At 34.1% G+C, this 11,131-nt stretch overlaps 1 protein-coding gene across 1 annotated transcript; it reads left to right on the top strand.

Annotated features, from left to right (window-relative positions):
• The first annotated feature begins 9,089 nt into the window (after positions 1-9,089).
• LOC109207343 lies at positions 9,090-9,572 on the top strand. Its single transcript, XM_019370243.1, has one exon. It carries the CDS (start codon positions 9,090-9,092, stop codon positions 9,570-9,572), a length of 483 nt encoding a protein of 160 aa, XP_019225788.1.
• The last annotated feature ends 1,559 nt before the right edge of the window (positions 9,573-11,131 follow it).

Below are 11,131 nucleotides of genomic sequence, written 5' to 3'. Positions count from 1 at the left end.
ACGTATGCAGGACTCGGCCAGGGGCGGATGTGGCTATTAGGTCTGAAAGCACATGTTGCACTCTTTTCCCTTTGAATTGGGTTTTTCCCCAAAGAGGATTTTTTGGCATGGTTTTTAATAAGGCAACAGTAAAACGTGCTACCTTAGTTTTGAAGACCGGCCTTATACCGGAGTTGATGATCATTTGCACCAAATCAGCAATATCCGAATCCTCACAAGTTTGGCCTTGAATATGGGGGCCATTACCCCTAGATTAAGATCTTCATCAAGGGAAAAGAAAAATTTATACGTCTAAAGCTAAGGCTTAGTGGTTAGGATTCATATTAAGGGTCAAACGGTCATACGAACCTTGCCTATATAGTTCACTCTAGCCATGGCACAAGCCTTATGCGCGGTTCCTCAAGTTAGGGAGACTAAGAATTATTCCAAAAATGATTATATACAAGAAGTCATGGATAATATGAGTAACACATATTATCCGCCGGTTAACCCATTATTTATCCATATTAAATATGGGTCGGGTCGGATAATTGATCCGTTTTTCATTACCCGTTTTCGGCCCGAAACATATCCGACCCGACCCGCCCGTTTGCCGCTCCTAGTCCGAAGGCAAGTTCGATACCATTACCTTCAAATTTTAGCTCCGCCTACAACGTCTAAACGTTCAATAGTCTTGTTTTCTTACCGTCTGTTCTTCAATACTATATGCATCTCGTCCTTAAATTTTTTTTTTAATAACATTTACATGTTTAAAAACTAAAAAAAAAAGTGTAAGTCATAACTGTTTAATAGTTTGAAATATTAAGAAAATCACGATCAAAGAAGAACCTCTTTAACTTCCTAAATTATAATAATGCTACACAAATTGAAAAAAAAAAAGAAATTAATTTATAATTGTTTAAATGATACTATTCTAAATAATATTGAACTACATGAATTAAATAGTACGACGTGAATAGTAAAAGCTTATATAGCCGTCACAACTTGCTTGATATTGAAGTATTGTGATAATTGTTGTTGTTGCTGTCATCATTTTAAGTGAAAATAGTTAGAAAACTATATATCAGCTTAACAAGCCTACGCTCAGCTTCCACAGTTCCACGTAGAGCCGTCAATATGGGCTTGGTCCGTTGGGCCAGCCAGCTCAGCTTATGATTTAGCAGGGTTGGGCTAGAATTTTTGGAGCCCATTTAAAAATGTAGCTTTTAAGCCCGGCCCGAATAAGCCCGTGGCCCGTGAGGCTTGATTGAGGCTGGGCTAGCCCGTGAGCCTAATAAAAATATGTATTTAAAATATATAACATATAAAAAGTATATGACACAAAAAATAACAAGAAGAGTATCTCAAGCTTAAAGTTTATTAAGCTCGTCATATTAAAAGATCAAAGTCTTAAAACGTTAAAATTTACTTATTCTCAATATTTAACTAATTAATATTGCATACGAATTGTAAATGTAGAAGAAAGTGAAGATGTTAAGACAACCTTCTCATAAACGGATTCAAATGTGTTTGATGAAGATGATGTGTTAGATATCCCATAAGCATCATGGGCGTTCTCTCGAATAGTTTGTTTTGAGTTTTGGCTTTTAGTGAATGAAATATAGTCTTGTCTTTTACCTTTTTAGTGTTTATTGTGATATATTAGAATCGTATAAAAAGTTATTAAGTTTTGTGAAATTTTTCCAATAAGATTGTTTTAACTTTTAAATATTTATCTTTTTTTAGTTTAAAAATTAAAGAAAAAAATATAAAATTATATTTTTAAAAATAATGGGCCGGCCCGTGGGGGCCCGTAACCCACATAGGACTAGGGTAGGTTGATCATTATAAGGCCAATCAAAATGGTGGACTAGCACAGCACAGCTCTAGTTCCACGTACACGAATTCATGAGATAGGATTTCCATTAAAATTGTGAAATGTGATGTTGCATAATCCCAAAAAGAAAAAATGTTATATATCTGTAACTTTTTAAATTTATTATTTTTATCGAATATCATTATCCAATTGCTCAATTGCAGCAATTTGGCTGTCGATGCATATCCAAGAACAACCAACTAACTAAAACCAAAAAAATTTGAATAAAATAGTGAAAAGTGCAAAAAACAAATCATACCTAACTTAATCACTATAATTGATGGTTAGATATTTATTCATTATATAGGAAAAATTGTGCTACGCGAAAACTTCAATTTAGCTTATGATCGTTGAGAAGAATCTAATATTTTATGTAAATGATAAGAACCTAATGTTCCATGTTATTTTTCTCCAGATATTTTGTAGTTTGATAAATGGCTATACGAATCATGTGACCGGAAACCAACATCTTCACAGAAAATTAGTTCCTTTTTCTCTTCTTTTTGTATAAACAGAAATGTTGAAGAAACAAAAATTAATTCGAGCCATTAAATTCACAGTGTTTTCTTAAGGAATTTAATCCTCTCCTAGTATCCGAGGTTACGAATTATTTCCTCCCCGGATAGAATGGATTACAAACTGGTGTAGCAGTACTTTAAACCCCAGTGTTTCAGCGAATACAATGATCGGTAACAAATCACACTTACTGTTGCTTTCTTTGTAGTTAAAACAATGCAGAAGAAAGAAGGAGAATTCAGAATTTCGTATGGAAAATCTAAGGGAATGATCTGCTATTTATAGCCAACAGGTTGGGTTTAAATGAAGAGGTGCAACTCTTCAGGGTGACTGTTATGATTGTTCGCTTAGAACGGCCATTACGTAAATGGCTATTTATGCAAAATAAAACGGAAAAATCAAACGTGGAGGAAAATTAATTTACCGTTACAATCGACTAATTTGGATTAAAATAATATTACGTTAATCTTAATATTAACAAATAAATTTGGTCCAAAAAATTAAGGGAAAATGCATAAGTACTCCCCTGACCTATACCCGGATTCCTAACTACACACTTTTTCTTTGCGGGAATCCTATTACCCCTCCTAAACTTATTTTAAATGGAATTATTTGCACCCTTAACGCTGACGTGGCAGAGTGTGTATATTTCACTCTCCCAAAGGAGAGTGAGAAGCAAGAAAAAACGATTTTCAGATTATTTTTTAATTTTTATTCTTTTTTACCATTTTTTCTTACTTTTTTTTCCTTTTCCTTTTCCTTTTTCTTTTACCTTTTTTTTCGTTTCTTCTCTAATTCCGGTGGATATTTATTCACCGGCGACTTTGTCTAACCGTTTTTCTTCCATTTTTTTTCACACACAAATTGAACTCTCAAAAAGGTCTATTCATAAGCAAAGCAAAATACACTCAGATTTGGGGGGAAAAATTCATATCGGAAAACCTTCCCACTCCGGAAAAAAAATGATGTATTAAAATTTTAACTGGAAAAAGTTTTCTCAGCTTATATTCATTTTTATTTCTTTTGCTCTTTCCTCGCACACGTAAATTATACTTCAAGAAAAGATTTATATATATATATATATATATATAATATATAATAATATAATAATATATAATATATATATATTTATATTATATATAACAAAACACACTAGATCGGAATTAAAATCTATCGCCGAAAAAAAAAATTCACCGGAAAAAATGGTTGTGTTTGTGAAATTCCGACGGCCACCATTTATGCCCCGGTGACCGAAACAAAAAAAAAAGAGAATGAAATAACAAAAAAATGAGATTACTAAGAAATAAGAAAAAGAAAAAGATAAAAAAAGTACTAAAATACATGTGGGGCGCGTGTAGCTCACCACTTGCCAAAGTTTGGTTGTCAGCGTTTAAGGGTGCAAATAATTACATTTAAAATAAGTTTAGGGGGGTAATAGGATTCCCGCAAGAAAAAGTGTGTAGTTGGGAATCCGGGTATAGGTCGGGGGGGGGGTACTTATGCATTTTTCCAAAAAATTAATCAATTAAATCATTTGACCGAAGTTGAAGCCGAAGCCGAAGCCGAGCAAGCGACGACGACAGCACGAGGCTTGTCTTCTTCTGAACTCTTTAAGAGCTAGAGAAGGCAATTGTATATATAATTAATTATACCCATGAAAACTCTTTTCCTCCTCCAATATGGGACAATGTCCCTTTGTCAAAGAGGGAAATCCAATATTTCGTTTTCCCTCCACTTCCACCATTCACTCTTTATTTCAAGCTAATCAAGCTTAAAACCCAACAATAATAACGTTGTGTGTTGTGTATATATATATTTAATATATATATATATAATATGTTGAATTTCCTTAAATTTTGCTCGTTTTTTTTTTTTTCTTCTTGATAAAAGTTCTGTCTCGACCACTAAAAATTGTAATAGGAGGCCAGGTGTTGGAATATTTGCGTGGTTGATAACATCACCAAGCAATAGAATTACATGTTTCTAAAATCCTTAGTCTATTTTGTTGTCTCCCATCATTTTATGTTCAAGTGGACCTCAATCATATTCAAGCATGAAAAATCGTCTTACAAGCAATCAATCACTAAGTTCAAATTGGAAAGTCTATATATATAGTAAATAAATTAATCGCACGACTTGAGACTTGGTCAACTTGATCTATTCTTTATAATTTTTTCATTACCGATAGATAATATAGCCTATTAATTATTTTCTTTCATTTTCAGTTACCATCAAGTTTGCTATAAGAGTTAACCCATAACATATAGTGTTAAAATTCTAGAAACCATCCACGCACAAAAATTTAGGACTCTTATGCGACTTAAGATTTTCTTAATAATCGTAGTGTTTTGGTCAACTTATGTGCATCTCGACTAATTTTAACTGGAAAGTTTCAAAAATGAAAGAATTAATTATTCTTGCATTTAACAAAAATCACCATAGAAATGAGAAAAGCAATGATAGTTTGAATGATTCCACAAACCGACCTCGTGCAGAAAATTAACAAAATATCCATTACTCCCAAAACAACGAGCCAAATAGTAAATAAAAGAGTGTAATTATTATTATGGTGGACATAGAAGTCAACACTAGTATTTCCATTGGAGTTAGTGGTTCTACTTGCTCTTAACTCATCTCTTGGGTGTAAAAATGCACTACTAAAATATCAGTTTTTAGCGACGCGATAAATTATGTAGCTAAGAAAAAATCAATTGCTAACTCATTAACAACAAATTACAAGAAATTTTGTTAGCTACGGATTTTTAGCGACAGATTAGCGACGACGTTCGTAAACTAATTTCAATTTTTTTTTTTATACTGATGGTGTCCGGTGAGAATCCACTCTCCAACAGAACCCCAATAAAGGTGTATTTTGCCACTGTAACAACAGCCATAATCTCAACTAGATATTCTTATTAGATGACAAAAATTGAAAGATATTTGAATTGATAGTGATGGCCAATGGGACCGTTAAATGTTGAGGGCTAAGCTAGCCGCCGGAGTACTCTCATATTGTGTATTATATTATATTATTCTGAGCCAAAATTAGTATACTTTTTTTACCAAAAACTTCATCACTATTAAGTATCTTTCATACACCTTATACTCACTTTTAATATCGGACTTTGCAAAAATATTCTAATAAAGAAGGAGCCTTTATAGGTTTAGAGGTTCGAGCCGTGAAATAACACTAATACTTGCCAATTAAGTAGACTATTATAGTACACCCTTTCAGATGTGGCGCTTCTCGAAGATGCTGCGCAAATGAGGATACTTTGTGTACCAGATTGTCCTTTAGTCCAGATAAATCATGATTATCTTCAATATTGTGTAATATGTCTGCTTTGAGCCAAGCTCGTAATGTTTTTTTTCCCCAAAGCGACTTACACTATTAAAAGTATCTTATACCTTGTACTTCACTTTTAATATGGACTTTGCAAGATAGTCCAGATAAAGAAGGGAGCCTTTAGGTCACAGGTCCGAATCGTGAAAACAACCACGTATTAATACTTGCATACGGTAGGATGTCTATATTACACCCCTTAGGATGGGACCTTCTCGGAACGCTGCATTAAATACCTGGATACTTTGTGCACCAGATTGTCCTTACTACAGATAAATCATAATTATCTCAATGAAGAAGTCGTTAGTGGCACAATCAATAAAAAGCAACAAGTTAGGTCCAAAGTGCTAGGTTCTTCCTGTAATAATTCATAATCAATGGGCATTATCATACTTCATTTTCATTATAAAAGAAACACAACTATGATCCAAATAACAAACTTACTCAATAAGGCCAAAACTCGTACCTAATTGTGTCCGGTGAGAATCCACTCTCCAACAGAAACCCCAATAAAAGTGGATTTTCCATCTGCAACAATAGCCATAATTAGGGGTGTTCACAAAAATCTAAAAAATCGAACCAAAGCCGAAAATCAAACCAAACTGACCAAAAAAAATCGATACTTTTTAGTTGGTTTGGTTTGGTTTTAAATTTTAAAAAAACCGATCAAATTTGGTTTGGTTTTGGTTTTAATAAAAAAATAACCGAAAAAAACCGAACCAAACCGACTATAAAAGTAGCTATTTAAATTTATTATTACACCTATATATATGTATTTTTATATAAAGTTTCTAAATTTTTATCGTACATATTAGTCGTTTGTATTTTTAGTCTAGTTCTTTGCTATTATAATAATCTAATTCTTTGCCTTTACATTCTAGTTTGATTGGTAGTTTTCTTTTGCTAAGTACAATAATTTATTTCATGATAAAAATAATAAAATTTTAATTGAGTACTTAAATTATTCATCACTATTTACTTCAATTATCATCAATATATCTTGGTAAGTGATAGATTTCTCAAAGAGTAATTGATTTGATAGTGTTACGTTGAAAATATAGTCGTCGGAATATGTATTTGGTAGTGTATATCTCATATTTAAGAAAAAAATCGATAAATAACCTAAAACCGAAAAACCGACAAAAACCGAATCGATAAAAAACCGACTCAATTGGTTTGGTTTGGTTCCAATATTTGAAAAACTGACTTACTTGGTTTTGTTTTTTTTAGGAAAAAACCGACCCAAACCGAACCATGAACACCCCTAGCCATAATCTTACTAGACAGCTTATTAGATGACAAAAATTGAAAGATATTTGAATTGACAGTGATGGCCAATGGGACCATTAAAGGTGTTAGGGCTAAGCTACCCACTAATCCTCTTATCTTGTGTAATAATGTTCGCTTTGAACCAAACTCTTAATATTTTTTTTCAAAGGATTTCACACTATTAAAAGTATATCTTTATACCTTATGCTCACTTTTAATATGGGACTTTGCAAAGATAGTCCAGATAAAGGGAGCCTTTAGGTCACAGGTTCGAGCGGTGAAAATAACCACTAATGCTTGCATTAGTGTAGACTGTCTATATTATACCCTTTAGGATGTGGCCCTTCTTAAAACGCTGCGTAAATGCGGGATGCATTGTGCACTGGATTGTCCTTTAGTCCAGATAAATCATGATTATCTCAATATTGTGTAATAATATTTGATTTGAGCCAAGCTTGTAATATTTTTTTTTTCCAAAGGAATTCACCCTATAAAAAGTATCTTTATACCTTATACTCACTTTTAATATGGGACTTTGCAAAGATAGTCCAGATAAAAAAAGGGGTCTTTAGACTACAAATCCGAGCCGTAAAAATTGAGCTACTAATCCATATATTATATCTTTTAGGACGTGGCCCCTCTCGAGACGCTGCGTAAATACGGGATACTTTGTGCATCGAATTGTTGAGATAAATCATGATTATCTCAACGAAGTAGTCGTTAGTGGCACAATCAATAAAAAGCAACAAGTTGGGGTCCAAAAGTGCTAGGGTTCTACCTGTAATATTTCATAATATAATGGGCATTATCGTACCTCACTTCATTATAAAAGAAACACAACTATAATCCAAAGGCAAAATACATAAGTTACCCCCTGAATTATGGACGAAATCCCTGTTACACATTTTTTGCGGACGAAAATTACCTTACGCACTCAACCTTTCCAAAGTGTGCCTAATACACACTACTTTACCTACGTGGCCAACGCGTGTTTTACCAACAAAATAAGGCGTGTGAAGAAACAAAAATATATATCTAATGTTTTATTTGAACGATTCAGATCTAACAAAATTTATCTAACGATTCAAATTGATTTTCCTTTTTCTTTTCTTTCTTTTATTCCTTTTTCTTTTACTTTGTTTTGTTCATTCTTCAACGAAACAAAAAATTATCCCATGTTTGTCTTCCACAATCCCCCATATCCCCAGACCGGCCTTTGTTTGTTTTCTTGTGAAGAGTCCAATAATGAAGCTTGATGGCGTATGAAATTTTAAAGGCAGAGAGAGATAGTGTTTTTTGGAAGAGAGATCTTTTGGGTGTCTCCAAATTAATGGAGATTGGTTGATGAGAAGGTGAATCTATGGTCGATGTTGTCTTCAATTAGAGCCTTCACTGCTCTCTGCAACTCTTTTTTAGTTCAGCCACCGCCTTGGCCTCCAGGGACAGTCCTCCTCTGCCCTCTATGGTGTTCTTGCCATCCTTGATTTTTATGAAGAATAAAATGGAATTTAAAGATTTTAGCAGAAAGATAATAAGTTCGACAGTAAATGTGTAGGCCTTCTTACTTAAAGAAGTTAATCCAGATTATTATTATGGGATTCTTTTAGAGTGAAAGAAAAATAATTTTAATGGAGATGTGAGATTAGGGATGATGTTGCGCTGGTAGTAGAGAACTTCACATAGCTGATTTTTGATTGAAGAATAGTGGTCGGAGATGGAAGGCAAGATTTGACGGTGGCCGATCAAAGAGAAGGCAGCCATGGTGATGGATTTAATCAACAAGATGGGATCTAATTATAATTTAAAGGTTTTTCCTTTTTTTAATAAGTTAATGACACGTGTCACTATCTGATTGGAGCGTGAAATTACACATGTTTTGGAAAATTGGTCAAGAAAAAAGTAGTGTGTATTAGACACACTTCTAAAAGGTTGGGTGTATAAAAGATTGCCCGTGATCGAGAGGTGTGTAACAGGGATTTGGGTACAAGGTCAATGGGTAAATTATGTATTTTGCCTAATCCAAATAACAAACTTACTCAATAGACAAAAACTTGTTCCTACACTCCTCAAGTTCTTAATTCCTTTACAACACTGCATACCAAAACAATGGGGAATTGTATAGTTTTGCAAGAAAAAATTGTCAAAGTAATGAAAACAGATGGGAAGATTCTTGAATACAAAACTCCAATAAAAGTATATCAAGTATTATCACAATTTTCTGGCCATGCAATATCTGAATCCCTTTCAGTTATTCAATATCTACTACCAAATTCTAACATGTTAGCTGGAAAACTTTATTATCTTTTGCCTATAATATTACCAGTGCCTCCTCCAAAAATAGCCAAAAAGAAGAAGGTGGTCAAATTTGCAAAAGAAGTAATTCAAGAAGAAGCTAAGCAAAGGAAAGAGGTAGTAAGGATTAAGGTTGTTATTAGTAAGAAAGAACTGCAAGATTTGCTGAAGGAAGAAGGATTAATCACAGTTGATGAAATCTCTCATCTTATTAAGAAGGAAAAACAAACAGATGATAATACAACTAATGGTAAAGGATGGAAGCCTGTTCTTGATTGTATACCTGAATATCACTAGCATATATATAGCTTTCTGGCTTTTTAAGTTTTTGTAAACTTATACTAATTAATATAACTAGTTTTCTCTTTATATTTCATGCCCATGGTTTTTGAGAGCTTCACAAGCTTATATGCGCAATAGTGCAACTCTTCTATTTAGCGTGTGTTTGATACGACAGAAGTTATTTTTCAGGAAAATACTTTACATGAGAAAGTCATTTTCTGTTGTTTCGGTGACAACCAGAAAATTGATTCCAAAAAAAAAGATTTATACCAAAAAGGGAAAACTGACTTCACTAACATATGAACGACAGTCATTTTTTTTACAACTATGTATAACTTTTAAGAGGGGAGCCTTGGCGTAAGTATTAAAGTTGCTGCCACGTGAGCAGGAGGTCACGAGTTCGAGCTGTGGAAACAGGCTTTTGCAGAAATGCAAGGTAAGGCTGCATACAATAGACCCTTGTGGTCCGGCCCTTCCTCGGACTTCGCGCATAGTGTTATATATCTGTATTGCTGAAAATAAATTAAATAATAATCTTTCTGAAAATAAAAAACAGAAAGTTAATAGAAATTAAATTCCAAAAAAAACAGTAAACTTCTTCAAAATAAATTCTGAAAACGTTGTAGGAACAAATCGAGCCCATTGAATACACAGTGTGTCCTTAAGTCATAAGCTGGTCACCCCCAGCCGAAGCCGAAGCCGAGCGAGCGACGACGACGACGACGCGAGGCTTGCCTTCTTCTTAGCTCTTTAAGAGCTAAAAGAGAGCTTCTCTTTATATACACAAAGATTTTCTTTCCTTCTACCAATGAGGGACAAAGTGCACAAGTGAAATGAACTCATTCAAAATTTCACTTCCCTCCATTTCTTTTCCCACCATTTTCCATTCACACCTCTTTTGTTATATTTATTAATAACAAACCCAACAATCCCCCACATGAATGGGGAATGGCTATAAACTCAAAGGAATGCACGGACGTGTGTGTGTTTTACAAGCAAGAATTGATCAATCAATCGATCTTTGACAAATCCGAAGCCGAAGCCGAAGCCGAGCCGAAGCCGAAGCCGAAGACGAAGCCGAAGCCGAGCCGAGCGAGCGACGACGACGACGGCGCGAGGCTTGCCTTCTTCTTAGCTCTTTAAGAGCTAAAAGATGAGCTTCTCTTTATATACACAAAGATTTTCTTTCCTTCTACCAATGAGGGACAAAGTGCATAAGTGAAATTAACTCATTCAAAATTTCACTTCCCTCCATTTCTTTTCCCACCATTTTACATTCACACCTCTTTTGTTATTATTTATTAATAACAAACCCAACAATCCCCCACATGAATGGGGAATGGCTATAAACTCAAAGGAATGCACGGACGTGTGTGTGTTTTACAAGCAAGAATTGATTGCATCTGGATAAGTAGGTTTCCCTTTGAACTTTCCGTAGTGAACTTATATCGGATATACTCGGTCAATCGGTAGATTTGATATCTTTGAACCGTCGAGCTTTGTTGTATACCTAGACAACATAAGTCACACGATCAATCCTTAACCATCTATGGTTCTCACGGTTGTGTTCGTTT

Source organism: Nicotiana attenuata, unplaced genomic scaffold (assembly GCF_001879085.1).
Source record: "Nicotiana attenuata strain UT unplaced genomic scaffold, NIATTr2, whole genome shotgun sequence".
NCBI classification, from domain to species: domain Eukaryota; kingdom Viridiplantae; phylum Streptophyta; class Magnoliopsida; order Solanales; family Solanaceae; genus Nicotiana; species Nicotiana attenuata.
Note: the sequence above shows the minus strand (reverse complement) of the source record. Positions and strands in the feature narration are given on the sequence as shown.

What these genes read in the sequence shown, in the direction of transcription:
- LOC109207343 (XM_019370243.1), top strand. Translation starts at nt 9,090, where the DNA reads ATGGGGAATTGTATAGTTTTGCAAGAAAAAATTGTCAAAGTAATGAAA.